This window comes from Sorex araneus, chromosome 5 (genome assembly GCF_027595985.1).
Source record: "Sorex araneus isolate mSorAra2 chromosome 5, mSorAra2.pri, whole genome shotgun sequence".
In the NCBI taxonomy this organism is placed as follows: domain Eukaryota; kingdom Metazoa; phylum Chordata; class Mammalia; order Eulipotyphla; family Soricidae; genus Sorex; species Sorex araneus.
In genome coordinates, this window is record NC_073306.1 from 140188942 (window position 1) to 140216600 (window position 27659).

General features: G+C 57.8%; 2 protein-coding genes across 3 annotated transcripts; one reads left to right on the top strand and one right to left on the bottom strand.

The window, feature by feature from the left end:
• Positions 1-7: 7 nt before the first annotated feature.
• On the bottom strand, positions 8-2693 carry SAMD10 (sterile alpha motif domain containing 10). 2 transcript variants are annotated; one of them, XM_055137981.1, is made up of 6 exons: positions 2528-2640; positions 1919-1989; positions 1025-1206; positions 781-952; positions 491-631; positions 8-418 (listed from the first exon to the last, which is right to left on the bottom strand). In XM_055137981.1, exons 2-6 carry the CDS (start codon positions 1956-1958, stop codon positions 396-398), a joined length of 558 nt encoding a protein of 185 aa, XP_054993956.1. In that variant the 5' UTR covers positions 1959-1989; positions 2528-2640; the 3' UTR covers positions 8-395. The 2 variants fall into 2 exon arrangements, with proteins under 2 accessions (XP_054993956.1, XP_054993955.1); XM_055137980.1 differs by lacking the exon at positions 1919-1989 and having other exon boundaries at positions 2528-2693.
• A 209-nt stretch (positions 2694-2902) lies between these two features.
• Positions 2903-27634, top strand: PRPF6 (pre-mRNA processing factor 6). The gene is made up of 21 exons (XM_055140069.1): positions 2903-3096; positions 3191-3359; positions 4359-4477; positions 6108-6186; positions 6880-7056; positions 7645-7800; positions 10411-10505; positions 12047-12203; positions 13045-13207; positions 15762-15880; positions 16333-16551; positions 22312-22434; positions 22689-22810; positions 23905-24043; positions 24639-24758; positions 24898-25074; positions 25203-25336; positions 25550-25641; positions 26047-26161; positions 27181-27307; positions 27414-27634. Exons 1-21 carry the CDS (start codon positions 3026-3028, stop codon positions 27564-27566), a joined length of 2826 nt encoding a protein of 941 aa, XP_054996044.1. The 5' UTR covers positions 2903-3025; the 3' UTR covers positions 27567-27634.
• The last annotated feature ends 25 nt before the right edge of the window (positions 27635-27659 follow it).

The following is a 27659-nucleotide window of genomic DNA, read 5'->3' on the forward strand; positions in this document are numbered from 1 at the left end:
GCACTCGGCAAGTCGGAACCAGGTTTATTGGCAAGAGTAGGAAAGTGGCACGAATCGAGGGGGGCACTCCGGAGGGCGGGCCGCGGCTGGGGGCACCCGTCCCCGCCGCCCCCCACCCGCCCGAGGGGGTCCAGCCCCACCTCCCGGTCCCCGGGCCGGGCTCCAGGGCCGGGCCGGGTGCCTTCGATCCTGGTCCCGAGCGGGGGTCGTCAGTAACAGGGAAGCAGAGATGCCGACAGACAGGCAGACGGCGGGGGACGGGGCGGCTCGCAGCCGGGCCCGCCTGCGCATGCACCAGGGGGGTCCCGCCCCGAGACCCGCCCGCCCCGGTGGGCGGCGCCTCGTCCTCGCGCGCCGGTCACAGTGCTGGGGTCTGCGGTGGGCGTCGGGGGCTGCTAGGCCCGGTTTCCGAAGGAAGCTGTGGGGGAGGAGAGAGCGTGGGGTTCCGGCCCTGGCCGCCCCCGCCCCGCCGCCCCGCCCCCCCACGCACCTTGGCTGAGCAGCTGCAGGCTCCGCCCCTCCTCCCGCACCTGCAGGTGCAGGACCTGCTGCAGCACCTCCTGCCGCTGGGCCTCCTGCGCCAGCCCCATCCGCTGCAGCTTCTCCGCATTCAGGCGCAGCAGGGCCCGGCCTGCGAGGGAGGGCAGGGGCAGCGAGGTCAGCGGCCAGGGCGGGCCCGGACACACGCAGCGGAGGGAGGGGGGGCGGCCATGCAGAGAACGCGGGTGCAAAGCAGGCGGAGAGGGGTGGAGGGGCTGGGTCCCCGCCCCGCCCTGGCACCCGTGATGGCGTGCTGGGAGAAGGCTTCCACGTAGACGAGGTAGTTGTGAGGACAGTGCTTCTTGAGCCACTTGCAGACGTCCTGCTGGGTCCACAGGACGACGGGCCGGGTCAGGCCGCCCAGCGAGGGGCTCGTGTGGTATAGGCCGTAGTGGTCAGGGTACAGCCGGCCCTGTGGGGAGACGTGGCAGGTGGGGTGAGATGAAGCCGCTGGGGGCGGGGCCACGGAGGGTGTGGGCAGTACCTGGGGGGCCTGGGTGCCAGGCTGCTGCAGGAGCTTGACAGCGTGGCCGCCAGCCGCCTTCTGGCTCCGAGAGTCATGCCACGTGAGGCTGTTGCCCGCAGCCCGCGGCAGTGGGCAGGAGATGCTTTCCGCCGACACTGTGTGCTCCAGGAGGGTCCGGCAGAAGCTGAAGTGGGCAGTGGCTGCGGAGCGGGGTCTTTGCATCACCAGGGCAGCCCTCTGTGTGAGCCTACCCCCACCCGCCAAGGGAAGCCCCCTCCAGCACGGGTTTCCGAACAAACACGACAGAAGGAATCAGCCTCCCCAAGACCAAAGATGAAGAATCAGACTGCCCGTCCCTTGGCGGCCGCAGGGGACGCTCCTGGGGGCAGAGCTGGGTGCCCTGCTTAGAGGCTCCTGGGACAGGCGCGGCACCTCTGCAGCTCCTGGGCGCCGGACCTGTGGGTGCCCGTCTGCTTGTGCACAGCTGCAGTGGCCCTGTCTCGATGTGTCCATGGGCTGTGTCTCACCCATAATACAAGTTCAGGGAGTCAGAGAGATGGCGGTGGCGAGGGTGCTTGCTTTGCGTACTGTGGGCCCGGTTTGATCCCAGGCACCTCGTTATGGTCCCCCTGGCACTGTCAAGAGTGATCCCTCAAGGGCCGGCGCTATGGTACAGGGGGGAGGGTGTCTGTCTTGCAAGTGGCAAACCTGGGTTTGATCCCCGGAATACCATATAGTCCCCCATGCCCCACCAAGAGTGATTCCTGAATGCAGAGCCAGGTGACCCCACCCCCCCAAAAAAAAACTGATCCCTGAATGCAGAGCCAGGGGTGGTCCCAACACCACAGTCAAACAAATAATAAAAATGAGCCCTGGGACCTGGAGCCATAGCACAGCGAGTAGGGAGCTTACCTGCATGTGCCTGACCCAGGTTCAATACCCAGCACCCCATGTGGGCCCCCGGAGCCCCGCAGGAGAGATTCCTGAGTGCAGAGCCAGGAGTAACCCCTGAGCACCGCCAGGTGTGACCCAAACCCTGCCCCCTATCCCCGCCCCACCACCCCGTCCTACAGTCACTAGGATGGCTGACAGGGTAGGGCGTAGATCCGCCTGTGGGTACTACTGGGGGTGTGGCACCTTCATCATACCTCTTGCTTTCCTAAACCGACTGCATCGCAGCCATTGAAATTCGGTTTTCCCGTTTCTGGGGTCACTGGGGACAGTGGGGTGGGGAGGCTGCTCCCAAATCCACAGCACCCAGGCCGTGTCACTCCGCAGGGAAGGGCTGGGGGCAGGCTGGGTCCTGGCTCCCCCACCCTCAGCGTGACGCAGAGACCCTTCCTCCCAACGCCCGCCGGTGACAGCTCGCCGGGGCGCGGACCCTCCCCCGCAGGCCGACCCGGCGCCCCTCGCCCGGCTCGCGGAGGCGTGTTCCCGGGCACGGAGTCAGCGTGGACCAGAGCACTTTATTCGGCCCGCCGCGGCGCGCCCCCGCCCGGCCGCCCGCCCGGCCCCGCTCACCGTCCGCCTCGCGGCGCTCCCCGAGGCCCGCGCGCACCGCCGCGGCGCGACCCCGCGGGGGCCCCGGCCGGCTCCGCAGCTCGGGGAACATGGGCCCGCGCCGGCCGGGCAGGTGCGGCGCGCCCGCGGCCCGCCCGTCCCTCCCGCATGGGTGTGTCCGCCCGGCGCCCGGCGGGCAGCGGCGGCCGGGGCGGGGCGCTCGCGCGCGCACGCAACGCGGCGGGGCCCGGGCGCGCGGCCGCCGGGCTCGGGAGTCGCGCGGCCCCGCCCCCGCGGAGGGCCCGGCGCCGGAAGTCGGGGGCGGGGCTGCGGCCGGCCGGGCTCTGCTTCCGGTCTCGGGAGCCGCGCGGAGGGGCCCGGCGCCGGAAGTCGGGGGGCGGGGCCGCGCCGGCCCGGGTCCGCTTCCGGGGCGCGGGCCGCGCGTCGTCGTCCTGCGCCGAGCGGGAGTAGCAGCTCCCGGCCGCCGCGTCCAGCGCCTGCCCTGAGGCCGTCGGCGCCATGAACAAGAAGAAGAAGCCGTTCCTGGGCATGCCCGCGCCGCTCGGCTACGTGCCGGGGCTGGGCCGGGGGTGAGCGCGGGCGCGGGCCGCGGGGGCGGGCGGGGGCGGCGGGCCCGCGGGGCGCCCACCCTGAGCCCGCCGCCCCGGCCCTGCATCCCCGCAGCGCCACCGGCTTCACCACCCGCTCGGACATCGGGCCGGCTCGCGACGCCAACGACCCCGTGGACGACCGCCATGCGCCGCCCGGCAAGAGGACGGTCGGGGACCAGATGAAGAAGAGCCAGGCGGCGGACGACGACGACGAGGATCTGAATGACACCAACTACGACGAGGTGGGCGGTGCGCCTGGGGAGGGCGGGGGCGCAGCCCGGCGGGAGCTGGCACCGGTTCCCCCCAAAAGGGGGGAACGAGGGACGGGCAGGCACTTGCCTTCCGCTCGGCCCATCTGGGTCGGCCCCCTGCGCCGAGGAACCAATGGACGTCGGAGCACTTACACGTACAGGGAGCCTACAGAAGTAACGGCGTCCTCTTGATTTTTTTTTTTTCACGAGTTTCTTCCCACCATTTTTGTTTTTCTTTTTTGAGCCACACCTGGGGTTGCTCGGGGCTTCCTCCTGGCTCTGCCCTCAGGGATCACTCCTGGCAGGCTCGGGGGACCACGTAGGGTGCCAGGTCACCTGCGTGCCAGGCAAGCTGTACTGTCACTCTAGCGCCCCCCCCCCCCCCCCGTGTCTATTTTGACTTGCGAGGTCACTGAACCTCATTGGCAGCGCCGTGAACCTGCAGTGTTAACCCCCTTTTTCCTGCGTGTCTGTCGTCTCCAGCTGTGCGCACTCTGCTCTCACCTGTCCTGAACCCTTTTGTTTCTATCGTGTTTTTTTTTGTTGTTTATTTGCGGAGGCGGGGGGCGGGGTTGTCGGGTTGTCACACTTCTCTGTGTTCAGGGCTTACTCCTGGCTCTGTGCTCTGGGATCACTCCTGGTGGGGCTCAGGGACCATGTGGGGTGATGAGGATCAATCCCCGGCCAGATACATGCGAAGCACGTCTCCTTCCTACAGTATTGTCTCTCCAGCCCAGCTCTGGGCCCTTTGGACAAGTATCCGTTGGTTACCCCTCAGTTTGCTGTGGGGTTTGGAGTATGTGTGGAACTCAGGGCCTCCCATATGCCAGCGTGAGCTCTGCCTCAGGGTTCCATCTTGGACCAGCCCTTGGCTTGGGTTTGTCCGGCCATGAGCGTTGCTGAGTAAGCAGTGTACCAGCAGAGGTGTTCTTGTTTCTGAGACGATGCTGCAGGAGAAACAGGCCTCTGAGTGTGCTGTTTGGTTCTCAGTTCAACGGCTATGCTGGGAGCCTCTTCTCGAGCGGCCCTTACGAGAAAGATGACGAGGAAGCGGATGCTATTTATGCAGCTCTGGATAAAAGGATGGACGAGAGAAGAAAAGAGAGAAGGTAAAACACTTCGCTGTCTTCTTTCTGACTTGGAGAGCACGGCACGGGGCTCCGGGGGCCTGCCCAGCCCTGCGTTGGTCTGTGCCCTCCTCGGGGAGTGTGGGTACTTGCGGCAGCCGACGTGCACTGGCAGCTCCTGGGGCTGGGGGGTTGGGGAAGGGCAGTGAGGGCAGGCATGTTCCTCCCGTGGGGCTCCTGCGCTGAGCTCTGGCCCAGCAGTTTGCTTGTCTCGCAGTAGCTGTGTTCTGGGCACTTTGTTGATTGACCCCTAACTTTGACTTTTTGAGGAATGAGCTTTAGTAGAGGACCTGGATCATCACGCAGTTTCTGTCCTCTTGGGTGTGCTCAGCCTGTTCTGCCTGCAGTGCTCATGCAGGGTGGAGGTGGAAGGAGCCTGTGGCCCTGAGTTCCTGAGCCACATCAGCTTGAGACTGCTGAGCGGCTTGCACACAGCCAGGCTGCAGGGGCTGTTGCCCACCACCGCCTCTGGTTCCCGCTCACTTGATCCGTAATCTGTCTGGGTTTTGGTACTGTTTCTTGGGTCGGGGGGCGGGTAGGATAGGGAGTGGGGCACCACACCCAGCTGTACTCAAGCATCATCCTGGTGGGCTCAGGGGCCATGTGGGACCCTGGGCATCAAATCCAGTGAGATGTGTGCGAGGCGGGCACTGCCCTGCTGTGCTGTCACTCTGGCCCCTTCTGTTCCTCTGTTCAGATATAACCTGCCGAGACCCCTGGCAGCTAGGCAGCTCTGAGAGGGCATACGGGGACACCTGCTGTGGCCAGGGCGCCCCTGACCTGAGCAGCGAGGAGGACAGCTCCTTCCTGAGCAGTCTCTGGCCTCTGCCTCCCCTTGTGACTGTTGTCCCCAGGGTGACTGGTGGTACACATGCTGGGCTTGTGTGCCCTGGGGCCACACCTTGGGGGCCTCGCTGTTGGGTATGGAACTGGCTCTGCAGCTCTCGCGAGACATGCATGGTCTGGGGTTGTGCTCCCTGTGGAGGTCCCTGCAGTGCTCACAGTGCTCATTGGGGTTCCCAGTTTCTGTCCTGTGGCTGTAGTTGGGAGTTGCTCCCCTTTGTGTTGTTCATGTAAACATACGTGACTGTGACGCATCCCAGAATTGCCCAGGTTGCAGCAACGCACTCATTGCCCGTGTGAGATGGGCCGTGGGCTGAGAAGGGGGCGTTTGACTCCTGTGCTGTCTTCTGGCCTGGCTTTGGGATCTTAAAGTAGTGAGCACTTTTCCTGTGGTGGAGTTTAGGGCGATACACTGCCAGTGTTCAGGCCTTGCTCTGGCTCTGCATTTCGGAATCACTTTCTGGCAGTGCTGGGGGGCCCTGGGGGGTGCTGGGGTTGAGTCTGGGTCAGCTGTGGGAAGACACACACTTGACCAGAGTCCTAGCTCTCTGGCCGTGTGGTGAATCCTCTGAACATGTGTTCAGATGCACTGAAACTTCAGCATGCCTTGCTGGGTAGACAGTTGGACTGTGTCGTGAACGTGTGTCAGAATGTGCATGATTCAGTTCCTGACTCTGGTTTGTTTCTTTTGGAGGCTTAAGAGGTATTTAGAAATGACTGTTTCAGGTTGAACATTTGGTCTTTTTAACGACTACCTTTTACTTGGCAGGGAGCAAAGGGAGAAAGAAGAAATTGAGAAATACCGTATGGAACGCCCTAAGATCCAACAGCAGTTTTCAGATCTCAAAGTGAGTGAATACTAGCCATTCCTAGTTTCTCTGCTCTGACCATAGAGAATTGACTGCTGCCTTCATTAGCTTTGCTCTACGTTTGCTCTAGAGGCCTCTTCCCCCACCAGAGAAAGGTGGAACAAAGAACTTGTTTCCTTTATAATTTTTCTCTTTAATTTTGGGCTATACCAAGCAGTGCTTGGGTGTCTGTTCCTGCCTGTGCCCGACGTTGCTCCCAGTGGTGCTCAAGGGATCATGTGATGGGCAGTTGAACCTGGGCCTCACCCCATTACCTCTCTCTGTACCTAACTGAAGCGTATGTAAGGTTTTCTGAGCTGTCTGCTCAGCTTTGATGGAACCATTTACACTTGAGTGTAAGTACAGAAGATCATCTGTTTGCTTGTCTCAAGCAAACAGATGCCAGGCTGGAAAGAGAGTACAGCAGGCAAATTGTTTTTCTTAAACATGTCCAACTCAGGTTTGAGCCCCAGCACCCTATATTGTCCCCTGAGCCCTGCTGGAAGTGATCCCGTCCCTAGACTACGGCTGGGTGTGGCCAAAAACAATAATACAAAGGAGTAAATGGCCTTTCTTTATCCAAATTCTAAATTGTGATGATTGGGGGGGTCTCAGGATCAGAGAGAACATAGTTTTACTCGTGCTTGTGAAATTCTGCCAGAGAATTGATACTTGGTGTCCGGGTGTTTCCAGAGGAAGTTGGCAGAGGTCACCGAGGAGGAGTGGCTGAGCATCCCTGAAGTGGGTGATGCCAGGAACAAGCGCCAGCGGAGCCCGCGCTACGAGAAACTCACCCCTGTTCCCGACAGCTTTTTTGCTAAACACTTACAGACTGGAGAGAACCATACTTCAGTTGACCCCCGGCAGACTGTGAGTGCCTCAGAGGGAGAGGAATGTGCCCCCGCCTGGATGGCAGATGGGGGTGGTGTGTGCACGTGTGTACGGGGGTGGGTGTGTGTGTGCAGGCAGGTAGGTGTGTGGACATGTTTGTATAGGCATGTGTTTGTGTAGGCATGTAGGGGTGTGTGGGGTGTGATGGGGTGGTGTGGGGGTATATGAATATGTGAGGGTGTGGGGCATGAGGTGTGTGGGTGGGTTATGTGGATTGGGGTGTGTGGGGGATGTATGGACATGTGGGGGGTGTGGGCATGGGGGGGGCTGTGTCAGCTTTTTTTTTCCTTTTTGGGTCACACCTGGTGATACACAGGGGTTACTCCTGGCTCTGCATTCAGGAATTACCCCTGGCTGTGCTCAGGGGACCATATGGGGTGCTGGGGATCGAACCCGGGTTGGCCGCATGCAAGGCAAATGCCCTCCCCGCTGTGCTTTCGCTCCAGCCCCCTGTGTCAGCATTTTTGCGTTCAGCTTCTCTGTACGGCTCTGCAGTGCACGGTGCTGAGGAGGATAAGGTGTTTTCACCTGGATACCTGAACCTTCTTACTCCTTTCACTCCCCCAGCAATTTGGAGGCCTCAACACGCCCTACCCAGGTGGACTGAACACTCCCTACCCGGGCGGAATGACCCCTGGACTCATGACACCCGGCACAGGGGAGCTGGACATGAGGAAGATCGGGCAAGCCAGGAACACCTTGATGGACATGAGGCTGAGCCAGGTGAGAATGAGGCCAGGTGGGAGCTGTGCTGTATTTCATGTTCTGGGGCTGGAGAAATTTTTTGTTTTCTGATGATAAAACTAATGTTCACAAATGGTTCTCATCCATTTTTAATTAATTTGTTTTGGGGCTATACCTGGCAGTGCTCAGGGATCACCACTGATGATGCTCAGGGGACCACGTGAGCTGCCAGGGATTGAACCAGGGCAACCATATCTACGTGCTGTACTATTGCTCTGCCCCTGCTTTGAAATTTTTTAGTGTTTGGTTTGGGGCCACCCCCAGTGATGCTTACAGGTCGCCCTGGTGGGCTCAGGGGACTATGGGTTACCAGGGATCGAACCCAGGTTGGTTATGTACAAGGCAAGCACCCTATCTGCTGTAGTATCTCTCTGGCCCCTAAATTTCTATTTGTTTTAGGGCCACACCCAGCAGTGCTTAGGGTTTACTCTTGGTTCTACATTCGGGAATCACTCTTGCTGAGGCTTGGGGGACCATATGGGATATTGGGGATCAAACTCAGGTTGGCCACCTGCAAGGCAAACGCCCTTACCACTGTATTATCGCTGTGGCCCTGTAGCTGTTTTTTTTTTTTTTCTTTTTGGGTCACACCCAGCAATGCTCAGGGGTTACTCCTGGCTTTGCACTCAGGAATTGCTCCTGGCAGTGCTTGGGGGACCATATGGGATGCCGGGGATTGAACCCGGGTCGGCCGCGTGCAAGGCAAACGCCCTACCCATTGTGCTATCGTTCCGGCCCCTATAGCTGGCATTTTTGTGATAATTTATATCCTGAAATCTTTATAGAACTTGTTATTCTGGGGGTTAGTTTGTGGTTGATTTGGATTTTCTTTTTTTTAAAAAAAATTTTGTGTGGGCCACACTGCATTGCTTTGGTCCGGGGATCACTCCTTGCAGTGCTCAGCCAGGTCATGCTCCACCCACCCCAGGACCCCTGTTGTGGATTTTCTAAGTATTCGAGCAAGACCTTTATTTCTCTCCTGTACACTGTTCAGGCTTTGTTTCCCTGCAGCTTTGGCCTGGATCTTGTTTTGTTTGGGGGACACACCCATTTGTGCTCAGGGCCATCTCCTGGCTCTGGGTGCCAGGAATCCAGCCTGGACTGGGCACATACAGGACAGCTGAGCTGTAGTTCAGTCCCTTTGTGTCCATATTGTACTTATCTTTCATTGACTTCTTATTTTGCTTTGGGGCCCCCTCCACCCAGTGGTGCTCGGGGCTTACTCCTAGCTCTGCGCACAGGGGTCACTTCTGGGGCCTTGGAGGATATGGGATGTCTGGGATCAAACCCAGGGTGGCCGTGTGCAAGTCAAAAAATGCTTTACCGGGGGGCTGGAATGATAGCACAGCGGGTAGGGCATTTGCCTTGCACGCGGCCGACCCGGGTTCTAATCCCAGCATCCCATATGGTCCCCTGAGCACCGCCAGGGGTAATTCCTGAGTGTAGAGCCAGGAGTAACCCCTGTGCATCGCCGGGTGTGACCCAAAAACAAAACAAAACAAAACAAAACAAAAATGCTTTACCGGCTGTACTACCACTGCAGCCCTTGGTTTTTCCTTTTGTATTGGTTTTGGGGCCACACCTGGCGGTACTGAGGCTGGCTTTGGGCTCTGTGTCCAGGAGTCACTCCTGGTAGTGCTTGGGGCAGCATGTGCAGTGCTGGGATCAGCTGCATGTGAGAGAAGCTTTGGGTGTGGTGACTGAAGACATACCTGGAGAGTTTTGTGATGTTGTGCAGTATGCGCATTAGAATAAGAGTAGTTGGGAACCCTGAGTTTGGGCCACACCTAGTCAGGACTTACTCCTGGCTCTGTGTTCTGGGATTACTCTAGACAGGGCCACAGGTCGTATTTGGTGCTAGGGTTCCAAAATAAATGGGTCCAGCCCTGAATAGTCACCCTTTTTTTTCAGCCTCTTATTTTTTTTGTTTTTTGGGTCACATCTGGTGATACTTAGGGTTTACTCCTGGCTCTGCACTCAGGAATTATTCCTGGCAGGCTCGGGGGACCACATGGAATGCTGGGATTGAATCTGGGTTGCCCACATGCAAAGCAGGTTCCCTGCCCACTGTACCATCGCTTCGGCCCCTGAATAATTACTTTTTGTTGCTGGCTTTCAGTTTTTTTTAGGTTGCCTTTCCATTCACTTAGACTTTTTCTCCTGAGACTTATATGCTTTTTTTTTCCCCTCTTTTTGGGTCACACCCAGCAATGCTCAGGGGTTACTCCTGGCTCTGCACTTAGGAATTACTCCTTGCAGTGCTTGGGGACCATATGGGATGCTGGGGATTGAACCCAGGTTGGCCACATGCAAGGCAAACGCCCTCCCCGCTGTGCTACCGCTCTGGCCCCGACCTGGATGCTTTTAATGTTATATAAATTTTGGTTGTTCACAGCCGAAGTTCATGATCCGAACCCTGTAGCTGGATTTTCTTATTTTCCTGTATACAGGCTGGGGCGGGAAAGGTTCTGGGATCTTGTGTGCTGGTTTGGGGATCTCGTGTGCTGGTTCTGGGATCTCGTGTGCTGGTTCTGGACTGGGCATTCTATCCTCTTCTGCCCCTTTGACTGGTCTTCCTCTGCCGTGCAGGTGTCTGACTCAGTGAGTGGGCAGACCGTTGTTGACCCCAAAGGCTACCTGACAGATCTGAACTCCATGATTCCGACCCATGGTGGGGACATCAAGTGAGTGCCTGGAGCCAGCAAGGGCTGGAGTACTGATGTTGGTCTTATTTTCTTTGAGAACCGTGCAATTGGGGTAGGGCCTGGAGGCTCTTGGGGTTTTTTTGTTATTTTTTTGTTTTTTTCTTTTTGGGTCACACCTGGCGATGTACAGGGGTTACTCCTGGCTCATGCACTCAGGAATTACTCCTGGCGGTGCTTGGGGGACTGTGGAGTGCTGGGAATTGAACCCGGGTCGGCCACTTGCAAGGTAAACGTCCTACCCGCTGTGCTGTTGCCCCAGCCTCAGACCTGGGGGCTCTTGGAAACAGTATGGTGTGCCTTTGGTGTGGGGTTTGTATTTCACTTTTGCATTTAGAACCCACCCAGCAATGTTCAGGGATTATTCTTGGCTCTGCGTTCAGGAATTACTTCTGCAGTGCCCAGGGGTCCATATGTGACGCTGGGGATCAAACCCAGGTCAACTACATATGAGACAAACATCCTTCCCACTGTACTGTCACCCCGCCCCCCCCCCTTTTTTTTTTTTTGCTTTTTGGGTGACACTCGGCAATGCACAGGGGTCACTCCTGGCTCTGCACTCAGGAATTATCCCTGGCAGTGCTCAGGGGACCATATGGGATGCTGGGACTCTGAACCCGGATCAGCCGCGTGTAAGGCAAGCGCCCTACCCGCTGTGCTATCACTCCAGCCCCAACCGCCCCTATTTTTAAATACAAATTTTGGATGCAGGATGAGCACCTCTGCAGGAAGTCAGGCTCGATCGAACACCAGAACTGCAGAGTGTGGCCCAGAAACAAAAGCAGACATTGTATTTGTGCAAGATATAGCTGAGTAGTAGTGCTTGTTCTTCGGTCCTGGGGACACTGTCCACTCCACACCGTGGACACCATGATGCTGGGGTGTGCAGAGACTGTATCGTCTGTTTCATTCCAGATTCCTGCACATGCTGAACTGTGAAGCAGTGTGCCTCTGGTTTTCTAGATTTTTGTATCTCTTTTTTGCCACACCCACTGGTGCTCGAGCTTCTTCCTGGATCCTGACTCAGGAGTCCCTCCTGGTGGGGCTGGGGGACCATATGGGATGCTGGGGATAGAAGTGGGTCTGCTGCCTATAAGGTCGGCACCCTCCCCAGTAGTTGCTCAGGTGCTCGGTGCTGTCACCAGGGCTGTCACAGGTCGACATCTGCGCTGGGCAGAGGGGCTTTTGGCTGGGTTTTGGGGCCACATCCAGCGGTGCCCAGGACTTAGTCTCGGATCTGCACTCAGGATCACTCCTGGTGGGCTCTGGGGATCGTATGGGATGCCAGGGATTGAACTCAGGTTGGCCACATGCAAGGCCAGTGCCCAACCTGCTGTACTGTTGCTCTGGCGCCCCAGTTTTTTTAATTAATTTATTTATTTTGGGTAGCAGAGATTTGAATTGGTTTTACCACTTGGACACCATGGCAGGCAGCTTGCGTGTCCTGTCTTTGCACTGGTGCCTTCTTTCTCGGCTGGGACCCTGCAGGGTGGTCTCCTGACACTGCTTCCGCTCCCTCATAGTGACATCAAGAAAGCACGGCTGCTCCTCAAGTCTGTTCGGGAGACGAACCCTCATCACCCACCAGCTTGGATCGCATCAGCTCGCCTGGAGGAGGTCACCGGGAAGCTGCAAGTAGCTCGCAACCTTATCATGAAGGGGACAGAGATGTGTCCCAAGGTGAGGTGTGGCCCTGTTCCTTGGGTTTATTTTGTTTTGGGGCCACACCCTGTGATGCTCAGGACTTACTCTCAGCTCTGCACTCAGAGATGACTCCTGGTGGTGCTTGGAGGACTATGTGAGGTTCCCAGGAACCCAGGTTGACTGTGTGCAAGGCAGGTGCCCTCCTCACTGCTGTCACTCCAGCTTCTGGTCCCATTTCCTTGCGGAAGCCTGAATGCTTCTGTGTTTGAGTTAATGAAGACAGGACAGGTGAGGGGAAGAAGCAGAAAGAGGGAAAGGGCTTCTCTGCAGGGATGGAGCGGACGCATGCCCACTGGCATATTGCTGAGGTGGCCAGAGGCTTCCCTGGAAAGAGCAGCTTTGATTGGCTCCGTCCCGCATGGGAGACCCTAGAAATCACCCTGATGTTCATGAGTGTTCCAGGACCACCTTTACCAGGTTCTCTGACGCCTTTTAGGTGTCTGCTCTAAGTGGTGACTGGGGGACTCTGGACAAGGTGGGGGTCGCCTCCCGAGTGCTAGCCAGGACAGAAGGGCGAGCAGCCCTGCTCCAGGCTCTCTGTCCGGGGCCGCCTCTTCTGTGTCGGTTTCCCAGACGGGCTCTGGGCTCTTTACCCAGGCCCATGGGGACTGAGCAGAGGCTGAGGCTGTGAGCTCGTCTTGGAGCCTTTGCCTTGTTGGGGGCTCTGTGTTGCAGGTGTGTTTCTGGCTTGTGTTTGAATAGTCAACCCAGGGCCCTGTTGACTCCTCCTGTCCTGCAGGGGTGGGGGATGCACATAGCTGTCCCTGTGTGACTTCCAGGAGTGCCTCTGCTGCCTACTGTTCCCTTTCGCCCACAGAGTGAAGACGTGTGGCTAGAAGCTGCCAGGTTGCAGCCTGGGGACACCGCGAAGGCTGTGGTAGCCCAGGCCGTACGGCACCTCCCGCAGTCTGTCAGGATCTATATCAGAGCAGCAGAACTGGAGACAGACATCCGCGCCAAGAAGCGAGTTCTTCGGAAAGGTGAGCCTGTGAGCTGCCGACCTGCGTGTGGAAGCCTGGCTGCTCTCAGGAGCACGGGGGTGCTGGGCGTGAGAGGAGGTGCTGCCTCGCTGGGTCTTTGGATGGCAGGGACCTTTACTGCACCGGGAACCTCTGTCCTGGGGCCTAAGCAGTGTGTCTGCCTGAGCAACAAAGGAACCGGGACTCCCCTGCCTCTTCCTGCATTGGGACCAGAAATGAGCTGTGTGTCCGGGTTCTCATCCACAAGACAGTAGGGCTCCTTCAGAAGCTCTTTTTTTTTGGGGGGGGGGCGTGGAGGGCAAGTGGTTGGGCCATACCCTGCGCTCCCGACTCTGCAATCAGGAATCACTCCCGGGGTGCTCTGGAGACCGTATGGCGTGGCAGGGACCAACTTGGGTCAACTGCATGCAAGGCAGGAAACACCCTTCCTGCTCTACTGCACGCTGGCCGCTCAGCTCCTCTGAGGGCCCCTTGGGTGCTGTAACTGGATCATTAGGTACCATGGCCTGACTGAACTGGTCTAGCTGGGCCCTGAGGTGCTGTGGCTGGAGTCTGACAGCAGGTAGAACATTTGCTTGCACACAACTGACCCAAGTTTGATCCTTGGCACCCCATATGGTCCCCTAAGCACCACCAGGAGTGATTCCTGAGTGCAAAAACAGGAGTCAGGCCTGAGCACCGCCGGTGTGGCCCAAACCCACCCCACCCCTTAAAAAAAATTGGATTCCAGGTTGCCATGGCTGGACAGTGGGATGGGGTGGGTGGGCCCTGAGGTGGTGTGGTCAGTTCATGGTCGGTCCCTTGGGAGCTAGTTTTCCCTTGGGTGCCAGGAGCAGGGAGAAGCGTGCCCCACAGTTTGGCGTCCGAGAAGCACGCTGGGCGCAGCAGAGGGGTTTCTCCCGTCTCCAGAGCATGCAGTAGTGTGACTTTGATCCTCTTCATAGGCCATGTCGCAGTCAGGGCAGCCCCTATAGATGCATTCCTAGCATTTGGGCATGCATGCCTTTGAGGGAGGAGGCTTGCGGTGTGGCCTCCCACACGTGGACTCTGACCACGTGCTGTGGTTCTGGTGGCAGCTCAGCGCCCCTCTCAGAGAGATCAGGCAGAATGTTGTACCTGTCATGGTTTATAAAAACCAGCTTCTCATTTTTTAGCGAGGAAAATGCTTTTTTTTCCCCCAGCAGTAAACACATTAAACTCTAGGCATTGGCATTATTTGTTTTGGCGAGTTCTGCTCAATGCCCCATCTGAGCTGATGGATGATCTGGTGTCTCTGTAGCCACCCCAAGCTGCCCCCCACCAGGCTCCTCGGCTCCTTTTCTGCTGCCCTCAGACTTGGAGAGGGGACAGGCCTGAAGTGGTGGCTTGAGGGCAGTGCTACAGGATTGTATTTCCAGTCCACCTCAAACCTCACAGGGAAGGTCCTGGGCTCTGCTTTCTCTTGGGCTTGGATACTGCACCCAGGTGGACAGAACGTGGCACCCAGGCTGCCCTCAGACTTGTCCAGAGTGTTTGCAGGACAGCGTTGTTTTCTTGGTGGAGATCGCTCTGTTGTAGCTGAGCACAAGGCAGCTCTGGCTCATGGGATACTCAGCTGACCTCATGTGCCTGGGGAGGGGGCTGCTGAGAACATACTGGCAGCGTCTGATTTCAGCAAGGGCTGCTGCTGCGATGGACGCCAGGGAGATGCTCCCAGTCTGTCTCCATTGTGGGGACCCCTAGAGGCCTGGGTACAGTCAGTGATGGCAGAGCGTGAGGACTCTATGGGCGCTGCCATGGGAGTGCCATGGTTGTCAGGCTATTTCTCTGCCACAATCAGGGGCTGAAGAGGGTCTGGCCACACCTTGCCCTGACCTAGTACCTCACTGGGGCTCTGCATATGGCCCCTGGGCTGTGCTTCTCAGCAGCTGTATCTGACATAAAGCGTTTGGGAGTTTGCACTGCATGAAGCCTCGTGGGAGTCTGTCCTTTTTTGGGAAGTCACTGCATGTTGGCTGCCTGTCTATACGCACGTGTGCATGTGCATAGGAATGTGTGTAGTGTATATGGGAGGGGTGTGCGTGTGTGTGCATGTGCATGGGTGTGTACGCATAGATAGGAATGTGTCTGTGTGGTGTATATGGGAGGAGTGTGCGCGTGTACGTGTGTGCATCACTGCCAAGACTGCTGGCATGTGCTGTGTGTAGCTTGGTGCTGCTCGCGCACCCTCGGACACATAGTGGCCAGGCAGGTGCAGACCCTTCATCGGCTTTCTTCTGTTCTCTCGATGGTGGCTGTGCTTGCACCCTGGGGGCCCTTTCTAGTGGGGAACTCACTGTTGGTCCAGTGTGTGTGGCTTCATTTTCACGTGTGTTCAGAGGTGTCTGGGAGCAGAGAAGGTGTGGGCCTCCCAGTTCCAGCTCCTCCTTCGTCAGTGCTCATGCATGTGGTGCGTTTCTGGGTCTGTGTGTGTGTGTTCGCCTCAGACCTGAGAGACCCCATGCGCCTGTTGTCCCAATGACTCAGCCCTGCTCTCTCACCCTTTCACCTTACTTTGTTCCTTGACCTTGCCCAGCCCTTGAGCATGTGCCGAACTCGGTTCGCTTGTGGAAGGCGGCTGTTGAACTGGAAGAGCCGGAAGATGCTCGGATCATGCTCAGCCGTGCTGTCGAGTGCTGCCCCACCAGTGTGGAGGTGAGTCCCGGCCTCGTCAACTCCTCAGTGGGCCCAGCGGAGGGGGCTGTGTTCCTGCGGCTCACCCTGCCTTGGGGCTAGTCAGGCTGTGCTTCCTTCAGGCCTTCGAGCTCATAGCACTCACAGCTCTTGTTTCCATGGTCGTCCAGCATGTCTTTAATTACCATATGGGGCATTGTGAAATCTGCAACGGAATCAATCTTGATTCATTTCCCTGAAAACAAATAGGGCCCATGCCTGTTCTGGTGATGAAATGGCTGAGTCAGCTGCTAAGGTCTGCCTGCCTGTCCCCGATTCCTGGCATGAGTCTAGCACTCTGTGTACCCCAGACAAGGAGCTTTTTATGGTCACCAGAGGATCACTGAGCAAGTGTGAAGCAGACCCCCTCAGAGCCCTGCTCTGACGGGTGCTCCCATTCCGTGCTCCCACCCCCTGGTGCTGTCTTCCTGCAGCTCTGGCTTGCTCTGGCGAGACTAGAGACCTACGAGAATGCCCGCAAGGTCTTAAATAAGGCCCGAGAGAATATCCCGACAGACCGACACATCTGGATCACAGCTGCCAAGCTGGAGGAAGCCAACGGGAACACCCAGATGGTGGAGAAGATCATTGACCGTGCCATCACCTCGCTCCGGGCCAATGGCGTGGAGATAAACCGTGAGCAGTGGATTCAGGTGAGGATCTGGGGTGGCCAGTGCCCAGGCCTCACTGCACAGGGACTGTCCACACTGAACTTCCCACCAAGCCTCAGTGCTTCCTGGAGTTGGTTCTGAAGGGCTTTTTTGGGGGCGAGGACTGGTGCTGAGTGGGTGGCGGCACCATTGTCAGTGGACACAGGAGCCGGCAGAGAGGGGCGGAGCCTCTGTCTCAGAGCTGTTCCGGCAGACTCAGAAGGTCTCCTGGTCTTCTGGTGGGCCTCTGAGCAGGGACTCCTCACTTGGCAGCCTGTGGGGGCCAGGCTGAGCCCCACTCTGCCCTCCGGCTGCCCGCACTGCCTCAGGACCATCGTGCGGGGCCTCCCTGCAGGCAGCCCCTCAGTTGTGCGCCTTCCTGTTCCTGGGAAGGGTGGGACCAGTGCCCCCCATTGCTGTTTGTTCTCCTGCTGTGTGTGGGCAGGAACACTTGGGGGCTGCCCCGAGTGTGGAGTCTCAGGCGCCAGGCATGGGGTAAGGTGCCCGACTCCTGAGCTGCCTGTGGAAGGCCACAGGTGTCCCCCTGACGTGTGACCGTGCAGCCTCACCTCTGTGTCTTGCCTCTTGTAACTGAGGGGGTCGGACACACTTGGCTGTGCTGAGCTGGTGCCTCGCACGGCCTGTGTTGGGCTGGAGGCCCAGACAGCAGCGGCACGTGGTGGTGACTGGGTGGATCTCAGGACTGGCCTGCGTCCAGCCAGGGGTGCTGCCCGCAGAGCCCTGCTCACACCTTGCCTCTGTCTCTGCGGGTCAAGCCCAGGTCCTGTGCTTCCAAGTCCACTGACCCACACTCCCAGCCCTTCCTTCTGTGCTTTATTTTTTGGCTTGGGAACCACATCAGACAGTGCTCAGGGCTTACTCCTGACTAAGCTCAGGGCCACTCCTGGCAGGGCTCGAGTGACCAACTGGGGACTAGGGAATGAATGCAGGTTGCCATGTGCAAATCAAGTGCCCTGCTTATAAGCTATATTATCTCCAGCACCTGTGTTGTTTTTAAGCTTCACATTGTTACTTAAGTTACAGTAAAACAAAATAAAACTATAACAGTCATATCCCACGTTTTTGACAAAAAAAAAAATTTTGTAGATGCTGGAGGTTATACAGAGAAATACTGTATTAGAGTTCTTTTTTCTTCCTGAGAGTCTAGTAAGCAGTTGTTCTTGCCCCCCCCCAAAATGTTATTTTATTAAAGCACCACGATTTACAGTGTTCATGGTTGAGGGTGTTTTTTTTTTTTTTTTTTTTTTTTTTTTTTTTGCTTTTTGGGTCACACCCGGCGATGCACAGGGGTTACTCCTGGCTCATGCACTCAGGAATCACTCCTGGCGGTGCTCAGGGAACCATATAGGATGCTGGGAATCAAACCTGGGTCGACCGCGTGCAAGGCAAACGCCCTACCCGCTGTGCTATCACTCCAGCCCCTCATGGTTGAGTTTTTGACATATAGTGTTCCATCACCGATCTCATGATGTTCATGTGTCTGAAAAACCAATCATTGATTTCATATATCTCTTACTTTTTTTAGTTTCTATGGAATTGATTTTTGTTTAGTTTTTATTATTCCTAATTTTGGGTTCCATTTGTCCTTGCTCTAGTTTCTTTGCATATGAATTCAAGTCATGGATTGGAGTTGTTTTTTTTTTCCCCCCATTTCCTGATGCCAGTGTTGTTCGGAACTTCTCCCTTTGCCCTGCTCCTCTGTGTTGCAGAGGTGCATCACTGTTGTCCTTGTTCTCGTTTATTTCCAGGACTCTTTTGTTGGGGGGGACAGTTGGAGGAAGGAAGGGGTCAGCACAACAGCTCTGGGCTCGGGGGTCATTCGCTCCAGGTCATCCTTGATGTGATGGTGACTGAGCGTGGGGCCCAGCTACGTGCGAGACCAGCGGCTTGGCCGGTGCTCTCTCTCCAGACTGTCATTTCCAGGAATCTGTTTTCCCTTTGATTGCCTTTTCAACAACCCAGTCCTTACATAACAGTATGTTTAGTCTCCAAGGTTGTGCGTTGTCATTTGGGCGGGGGTTAGAAGGGGTGGCTTGGGACTATACCTTTCAGTGCTCTGGGACTACTCCTGGTTCTGTGCTCAGCAGTGGTTGCTGGCATTGCTCTGGGGACCATTTGCAGTGCTGGAAATCAGGACGGGGTCGGTTGCGTGCAAGACAAGTCCTTACCCCTGTGCTTTCTCTCTGGCCCTGTATGGTGTTGAGCTCTGCAAAGGTCCTTGATGTATCTCTGTTTCTGTGATGTCATGCCCAGCCTGTCGTCTGTCCTGGAGAATGTCCCATCAGCTGAGAGAGGGATGGGGAGCCCGGTAGAGCCTCTTTCACGCTACCGTCTAGTCCTGGCTGAGAGCTCTTGTCTCCCGACAGTCCCCTCTGGGCGATCTGTTCAGGGCTAGCGTGGGCTGTCTGCCACGGCTGTAGTGCTCCGCTGCTTCCTCTTCTTTGGATGCCTGTATCTCGATACGGTTCAGTATTCAATTTCCCTTGATCAGTAGGTATCAGTAGGTAACACCCATCTCCCCTACTGCCGCTTTAAGCCGAACTCTCCTGTCTGAAACAAGCATGGCCCATCCCCCATTTCTCCCTGACCCTTTTCTTTTTGTTGTTCTTTTTTTTTTTTTGCTTGTTTTTTGGGGGTTGCTATACCTGATTATGCCTAGGTATCACTCCCGGGGGTCATGCAAGGCACGAGAGTACCCTCTGTACTCTGTACTTTCCCTCCAGGCCCCTCCCAGTCTTTGCCTTAGAGCAGCGGCAGGTCAGATAGTGTTTCCTTATCCAGCCAGCCATTCTGTGTTTTGTGTTAAGGGGGTTTATTCCATTAACATTTAGAGAAATCACTGGCACTTATAAGCACTAGGGAAAGGAGTCCTTTGCTGTTTTTCTTTTTTTTTCTTTTCTTTTCTTTTTGGGTTACACCAGCAGTACTCAGGGGTTACTCCTGGCTCTGCACTCAGAAATTACTCCTGGTGGTGCTTGGGGACTATCTGGGATGCCAGGGATCGAACCCAGGTTGGCCACAAGGCAGATGCCCTGCCCGCTGTCTTACCACTCTGGTCTCTGTTCTTTTTGTTTGTTCCGTGTTGGCCACACTAGCGGGCGGTGCTCAAGACCTGCTTCTGCTTCTCTGCAGGGACCCTCAGTGCTGGAGGTGGGGCCCCAGGCTGCAGGTCTTTGAGCATCTTTCCGGAAAGATGGTTTCTCAGTTTTGCTTTGCTTTGGTTTTGGACCACACTTGGTAGTGTTCTTGGCTTACTCTGGGCTCTGCACTTAGTATCACTCCTGGCGGGGCTCAGGGGACTACATGGGATGCCGGGGATTGAACCCAGGTTGGGTGCATGCAAGGCAAGTATCTATCTCTCCAGCCCCTCGAGGTGCTTATAGTCTTAGAATACATCAGGTCACAGCCCCAAATCTCCCTGTTCTTAAGGGCAGTGTCATTCCCAGTGAATGTGGTGTGAGCTTATATGGCTCATTGGTGCTCTGGGTATTTTCCAAGAAATCTCTTTTCTTATTTTTTTTTTTTTGTTTGGGGGCCACATCCGGCTGTGTTCAGGGCTAACTTCTTGTACTCCTGGTGGGCCTCGGGAACTATATGATGGTTCTATCATATAATAGATATCGAACCTGGTTGGACACGTGCAAGGCAGACGTTCTCCCTGCTGTCCTCTCTTTCCTGCCCCTCAGCTTTGAGTCATTTCTGTTGCCTTGTCAAGCGTCACTGAACCTTTTTCCTATGATTTGTCCTCTGCTTCATCACATCTGTGTTGCTCTTGTTTTTGTTTGGGCCATACTTGGTGGTGCTCAAGGATCACTCCTGGTGGGCTTGGGGGAACCATGTGGGATGTCGGGGAATGAACTGCAAGCTGCAAGCTAGGCAAGTGTCCTGCCCGCATACTGTCACTGCAGCCCCTCATCCAGGGCACTTTTTAAAATACTGGTTTTTTCTAAGTATGGTCTTTTCTGAGCAGAGCCTGGCAAGCTACGCGTGGCGTATTCGATATGCCAGAAACAGTAACAATAGGTCTCATTCCCCTGACTCTGAAAGAGCCTCCAATCATTGGGAAACACAAGTAAGGAGAGGCTGCTAAAATCTCAGGGCTGGGAGCAATAGAGACGTTACTGGTGCCCGCTCGAGTAAATCGACTAACAGCGGGATGACAGAGATACAGTGATGGTCTTTTTAACTCTCCTGAGTAGTGCTCAGGGGCCACTCCTGGTGATCCTTGGTCCAGTGCTACATAGGGAACATGGGGCAGGAATCAAATGTGCACTCCAGCCCTTTGTGCTGCCTCCCCGACCCCTCATGGGCTGGCCCAAGTCCAGTTCCCGGCACTGAGTATCCATCTCACCACCAGGGCAGTCTGGGCCTTTCTGTTGAGCCATTGGCCCAGTTAAGTTAGCAGAGTTTGCAGTGGGGCCTCCGGATGGCCTGAACGCTGCTCGGGCCTCCTTGCAGAGCCAGAAGGACAGTAAGGGGTTTAGGCTCTTACCTAGCAAGCGTCCGACCCTAGTTTGAGCCGTGGGCACCGCTCCTACAACCCTACACACTGCCAGGAGTGAGCCCTGAGCATAATGCTGGAGCCACTCCTGAGCACTGCCAGATGTGTGGCACCCCCACCCCTAAAATGAAGTTCCTCAGTGATACTAGGCGCAGCAGTAGAACATTTTCTGTGATTGTGTGGGGCACTGGGGTCCACCTTGGCACTGTAGAAGTCTCATCTTTCAGGCCCTACTAACGTCCCTCACATCGCCTGGGTCCACCAAGTGATCTGTTAAGACATAATAGGGTTCCCCACTACCCCCTCCAAAGAAGGCAGCCCCTTTGTGAGGCCTGTACAGCCTGTGAGCCTGAGGGCTGTTTTCTGTTGGTCGTGTGGCTGGTCCTCCAATATGATGACCGCTCACAATCTGTCCTGTACTCTGCAGGGGGAGGCTCTGACACCCTGGCCACTCTTTCTCTGCCACACTTTTCCAGAGCCTGACTCTGGGTCTCTCCAGCTGCCTGACCCTGGGCTGTGTATACTTGCACAGTTGCGGTGGGGGGGGGCGGGGCGGGGTGTCACAGTGTCTCAGTATGTGCATCTGTTTGGGTAGCATCATTAACTACCGCAGGTGGACTGTGTCCACACACAGCTGCCCTTACTCTTGCCACAAGTGTGTCAGCACGTGCTTCAGTGTGGCTGGCGCCCCGTGATTTTAAGGGCCCTGGAGTAACTCGTGAGCATTCGTACACAGGACAGCCTGGGCTTCTTTGGCAGCTTCCTGGAGTTGTTCACAGCACATGGCACTGTATGTGTCTGTATCTTCTGGTGACCAGGCAATCTGTGCGCGCACGCATGCGCGCTCGCGCGTGTGTGTCTGTCCGTCTGTCTGTCCGTTCGTCCTAATGCCAGTGCTCCTGAAGCTTCTGCCACGTGGGTCTCTGCTGACCCTGTCTGTCTCCTGGAGGCCTTTGCAGAGGGTGCTGAGGGAGGGAGACTGGCACGTAGGCACTTTCTGTTGTCGTCAGGGGCTGGTCAAGTGCTTCCCAGTCCTGCTGTGCAGCAGAGAGGGGCCCCCCAGGGGAAGCACAGCGGGCAGGGCGGTTCCTAACCTTCACTATGCTCTCAACCCCTGAGCACACCAGGTATGGCCCAAAAACAAAAGAAAAGGGGGTGGCGTGAGCCAGGCTGGGGGCCATGGGGAGCCTGGGAGCATCTGCCTCAGGGAGGCACATGTCATCTGGCTTTCCCTGTCCCAGGATGCCGAGGAGTGTGATAAGGCTGGGAGTGTGGCCACCTGCCAGGCAGTCATGCGTGCTGTGATCGGCATCGGGATCGAGGAGGAGGACCGGAAGCACACGTGGATGGAGGACGCAGACAGTGTGAGCTGGGCTACGTGGGCACCAGCCCTCCTCTGCCTGGGCTCCCGCTGGCTGAGCAGCCATGGGATACTGTTCCGTGAGCCCCCGACCACCGGGGCCAAAACCCTGAGGGCTTGCTGTGCTTTGGGTGGTGACCAGGTGGTGCCCAGGAGTGGTGCCAGGACAGAACCCAGGGCTCCTACCCGCTACAGATGCCAGAGCCCTGGGAGCTACTCTGCACGTGGGCTGTGTCTTTACGCCTCGTCTCTCCGCAGTGTGTGGCCCACAGTGCCCTGGAGTGTGCGCGGGCCATCTACGCCTACGCCCTGCAGGTCTTCCCCAGCAAGAAGAGCGTGTGGCTGCGCGCAGCCTATTTTGAGAAGAATCACGGCACCAGGTAGGCAAGAAGGCGTCGGTCTGCGGGGCAGAGCTGCACGTGTGCAAAGGTAGAGGCACGCCCTTGGCCGTAAGCTGCTGAGGGCCAGGGCCTCTGCCAGCGCCTGCCGCTGAGCCAGCAGGCGCTGGTGCCTGAGGGCTGCCTGCAGTGAGTGGGGCAGAGCCACACCTCGGTGCCACATGGTCCCTGGCAGTGCAGGCGGGGTGCCTGGTTTTCATTTATGCTTGGCTGCTCCGGGATGGGGCTGGATTCTGTGCTCTGAGGAGGTCTTTGACAATTTTCTCTAATTGTGCTGTTTAATTGAAAAAACCTTTTCGGTTTTCCCCACTGGCCAGAGCTGCCTGTTAAATCAGGTGTTGGCGATTTCTTGTGTGAGTGGGCGGTTGCGTGACACGGGCCCTCCTCTGCCTGGGACGGCAGCTCCAGCCCCGGCGCGGGGTGGGCAGGGGCCCCGCTGGTTCTCCAGGGCGCCAGGCTCCCTGGGCGCTGCTGGTCAGCTCTTGAACTCCTGCCACAGAGCTGCTGCTGGGCTACACTCCTTGGGGAAGCAGCTTCCTGGCCAGCCCCCCTGAAGTCATCCTCTGCAGGCCTCCAGGGACCTGGGTGCTGGCCGGTGCCCCTCCTGGCTCTGGCGCCCTTTTGTCAGGCCAGTGCAGAACGGGAGGGCTGGAGACTGGGCTCCAAGGTTCCTGCAGGGCGGCCCCGACCCCCCTGCGAGAGTGTCTGCACAGGCTGTCCAGGGTGACCCAGCAGCCGAGTTCTCTGGGTACTGGAGCACACTCCTGGGGTCACTGTCTTTATCTGCTGATCTGCGGCTAGAGATGAAAAGGTTTTCCTGTCACCCAGACTGTGGAGTTATCGCTTGCCCGGGACACACAGCTGTAAAAGGGCTGTCGGCCCTGCTGTGTGAACAATGCGCTGCTTTGTAGCACCTCGTGGAGGCTGGCTGTGGGGCCTTTATGAAGAAAAGATTTCCCCACACTCTCCCCGTCGTAAAAACTGGTCAATCATTCATCATCCATGGTGTCGAACTTTGGAGCAGTAACTGTCTTCATGGCTGTGGCGCCCTGCTGAGTGGCCTGTGTCTCTTGCAGGGAGTCCCTGGAAGCGCTCCTGCAGAGGGCCGTGGCCCACTGCCCCAAAGCAGAGGTGCTGTGGCTCATGGGGGCCAAGTCCAAGTGGCTGGCAGGGGATGTGCCTGCAGCAAGGAGCATCCTGGCTCTGGCCTTCCAGGTGGGTGAGAGGTGCTGGCCCATAGGGTTAGGGCTCCTCAGCAGGTGGCGCCCGGCACGAGGGGGACGCCAGAGGAGCCCTGGAGAATAGTGTCCCTCCCCGAGCCCCCCCTTTCGTGGGACTGTCAGTCGGAGTCTTCTGCAGCCTGTTTTCCTGGCACGTGGTCATGCCCGACTCGCCCTTGGGGGGCTCAGCAGTGTGCTTGTCTCCACTGGCCAGTCAGGCTGCTAGTGGACACTGTCCCCAGTCTAGGCCCCACTCCCCACCAGCACCGAGGGCTTCGTCTGCCACCGTGGCTGTGACAGATTGGAGCCTGAGACAGAGTTGCCACACCAGTCATCCTTCTGTCCTGCCCGCGCGGTGCACTGGTTTGGCTGCAGAGGACGGGGAGACACGTGTCGGTTTGGAGTTCTCAGAGAAGAGGGGGCTGCAGCCACCGGCAGGGTGGCCTGAGTCCAGTGGGTCAGCCTTGCCACGTGGGAGCCCGGAAAGGGCCTGGACCAGGCTGTCCTTCCACGGCGCGAGGCGGCTGCTTCTGGTCACGCGCAGCCTGCCCTGCCCACTCCCCTCTGAGCCTCGCCTCTGCTCGCCTCAGGCCAACCCCAACAGTGAGGAGATCTGGCTGGCGGCTGTGAAGCTGGAGTCGGAGAACAACGAGTACGAGCGTGCCAGGAGGCTGCTGGCCAAGGCGCGGAGCAGCGCACCCACCGCCAGGGTGAGCCCAGGGTGCCCGTGCAGACGCAGGCGGCAGCCTCGGGGACTTTCCCCCAGCGTCTTTGTTTCAGGAGACAGGGCTGTGCGGGGCGGGCGGGGGTGCGCTGTCACCAGGGCAGTGGTGCCGTGCCTGCCTGCAGGTGTTCATGAAGTCGGTGAAGCTGGAGTGGGTGCTGGGCAACATCGCCGCCGCCCAGGAGCTGTGCGAGGAGGCGCTGCGTCACTATGAGGACTTCCCCAAGCTCTGGATGATGAAGGGGCAGGTGGAGGAGCAGGAGGGGCTGACGGAGCGTGCGCGGGAGGCCTACAACCAAGGGGTGAGCCTTCCAGGAGGGGGGTGCCAGGGGGTGCCTGGGGCCTGCAGCCGGCGGTGAGCAGCCCTCAGCATGGGGCCGGGCCTGCTCACCCCAGCCCCTGGCGTGGCACCCTGCCTCTGTTGCTGCAGTTGAAGAAGTGTCCTCACTCCACACCTCTGTGGCTTCTGCTGTCGCGGCTGGAAGAGAAGATCGGGCAGCTTACCCGGGCTCGGGCCATTCTGGAGAAATCTCGCCTGAAGAATCCCAAGAACCCTGGTCTCTGGTGAGTTCTGGGACCTGGGGCTAACTCTGAGCCTCAGTTGCACTGATGTGCAGGTAGGGTCCCGGGGGAGCAGAGGTGACCCAGGCGAGGCTGGGTGACCTTCTCCTCGGAGGGTCTGCGGGAAGTGTGGGTTTAGCGGCACTGCTGGGGATCTAAGCCTCCTCGGGGCGCTGCATGGGGCAGGGCGGAGCTGGGACTTCTCACTCTCCCCAGGCTGGAGTCGGTGAGGCTGGAGTACCGTGCCGGCCTAAAGAACATCGCCAACACTCTCATGGCCAAGGCGCTGCAGGAGTGCCCCAGCTCCGGTGAGGAGGGGTGAGGGTTGGAGACACGCAGAGATTACTTTGGTTGTTTCGGTTTTTAAACCACACCAGCAGTGCTCAGACCTCTGGCTCTGTGCTCAGGGACCTAGACACGGTGCCGGGGGTTGAATCTGGGTTGACCTTGTACAAGGCAAGAGCCTCTGTGCTGTACCTTCCTGCCTCAAGACAGGACTTTCTGTAGACAGGGTGTGCCACTCTTTGGTGGTTTTGCCACGCTCACCGCTCAGGTGTGGCTGTCAACACTGCAGTAGCTCTGGGGGAGCCAGAGACAGACAGGCCCAGGGAACAGATGGTTGGTACACATCGGTGGTCTCTGATGGCTGGGCAGAGCTTCCTACAAGCAGACAGTGCCCAGGTCTCAGTGATGGGCTTCTTGTCTGGTTCCAGGGGTCCTGTGGTCTGAAGCCATCTTCCTGGAGGCCCGGCCCCAGAGGAAGACCAAGAGTGTGGACGCCCTGAAGAAGTGTGAGCACGACCCCCACGTGCTGCTGGCAGTGGCCAAGTGCGTGAGTCCTGGTGGGCCGCTGGCCCTGGGTCCCTGGCTTTGTGGGTTCCATCTCCCTCTCCCCCAGCTCTGCCACCTCTGGGTCACGTTCTGGGTTCTGGGTTGCAGGACACACAGACATTCTGACTGACCCACCATAATTCAAATTATGCTTCAGAGCACGTCTGTGTGGTGTCAGGGCATCCCCTGTGTAGCCTCAGCCCAGCCCAGCGAGCCCCGTGAGGACACACGCTCTCTTGCGGGGTTGTGGGGGACAGAGGATGCTGTGCATGGAGGCGTCTGGGCAGGGCCTCGCAGGGAGGTTTTGGGGAGCCCACAGGGTGCTGCTGGGGCGGCCCAGGGCTCCCGCCTCCTGCTGAGGGGCCCCTCAATGGGGAGCCATAAAGCCTCGTAAAAGGCTGTGCTGAGATAAGTGAGCCCCTCCTCGTAGCGCTCCTGTGTTGCTATCTGGGCTTATGCTCTTTCAATCACAGTTTATCTGACCACAGGGCTTAAAAAACAATCAAGTTATCAGAGCGGAACAGCCCTGCTCCTGCTCCCTCTGGCTGCTCAGGGCTCCCAGCATCCAGGCCTGTCCCCGGGCTGGTCTCGGGAGTCGCTTGGCCATCTGCTTAGCATTGGCTGGTTTCCTGCTGGCGCGTGGAACGGGCAGGAGAGGGGTGCCGTAACAGCAGTGAGATTTCTGTCTTCTATCTCTTTGCATTTGACCCGGAATAAAGCAGTAGTTTGGAGGAATTTGAGTTTAAAGGTCCTGTTGTCTGTGTGGATGGTGGTGGGAGTGGTCACTGGAGGTTGAGCCCAGGCCACGTACCTGTCATGCACTGTACCCAGAAAACTCAGAACGGCTCACCCAGGTGCAGTCCCCTCACCACCTGGCCCCCGAGCGCTGCGAGGTGCCCCCAGCCCTGAAAGGAACTATTTGGTCAGACACTTGAGGGAGCAGACACTGAACTCGGGGGTTCAGCGGCCAGTGCCTGTGTCTGCTGACCCTCCTGGCCCCGCCTTCTTCCCCACAGACTGTTCTGGAGTGAGCGGAAGATCACCAAGGCCAGGGAGTGGTTCCACCGCACAGTGAAGATCGACTCCGACCTGGGGGATGCCTGGGCCTTCTTCTACAAGTTTGAGCTGCAGCATGGCACAGAGGTGAGCGACGGGCCCGCGCAGGGCCGCAGAGCCTAGGGGTGTGGGCTGGCGGGCCTGCATGGGGAGAGCCACGCTCCTCACGCGCCCCGCGTGTGCTGTTCCCCAGGAGCAACGGGAGGAGGTCCGCCGGCGCTGTGAGAACGCAGAGCCGCGGCACGGGGAGCTGTGGTGCGCCGTGTCCAAGGACATCGCCAACTGGCAGAGGAAGATGGGGGAGATCCTGGTGCTGGTGGCAGCCAGCATCAAGAACAGCTTCTGAGTGCCCGCCTGCTGCTCCCCTGCATTAAAGCTTCTGTGCAGGCCACACCTGCCCACCAGCCCACTGCACTCCATGGTCCCGGTGGCTCTCTAT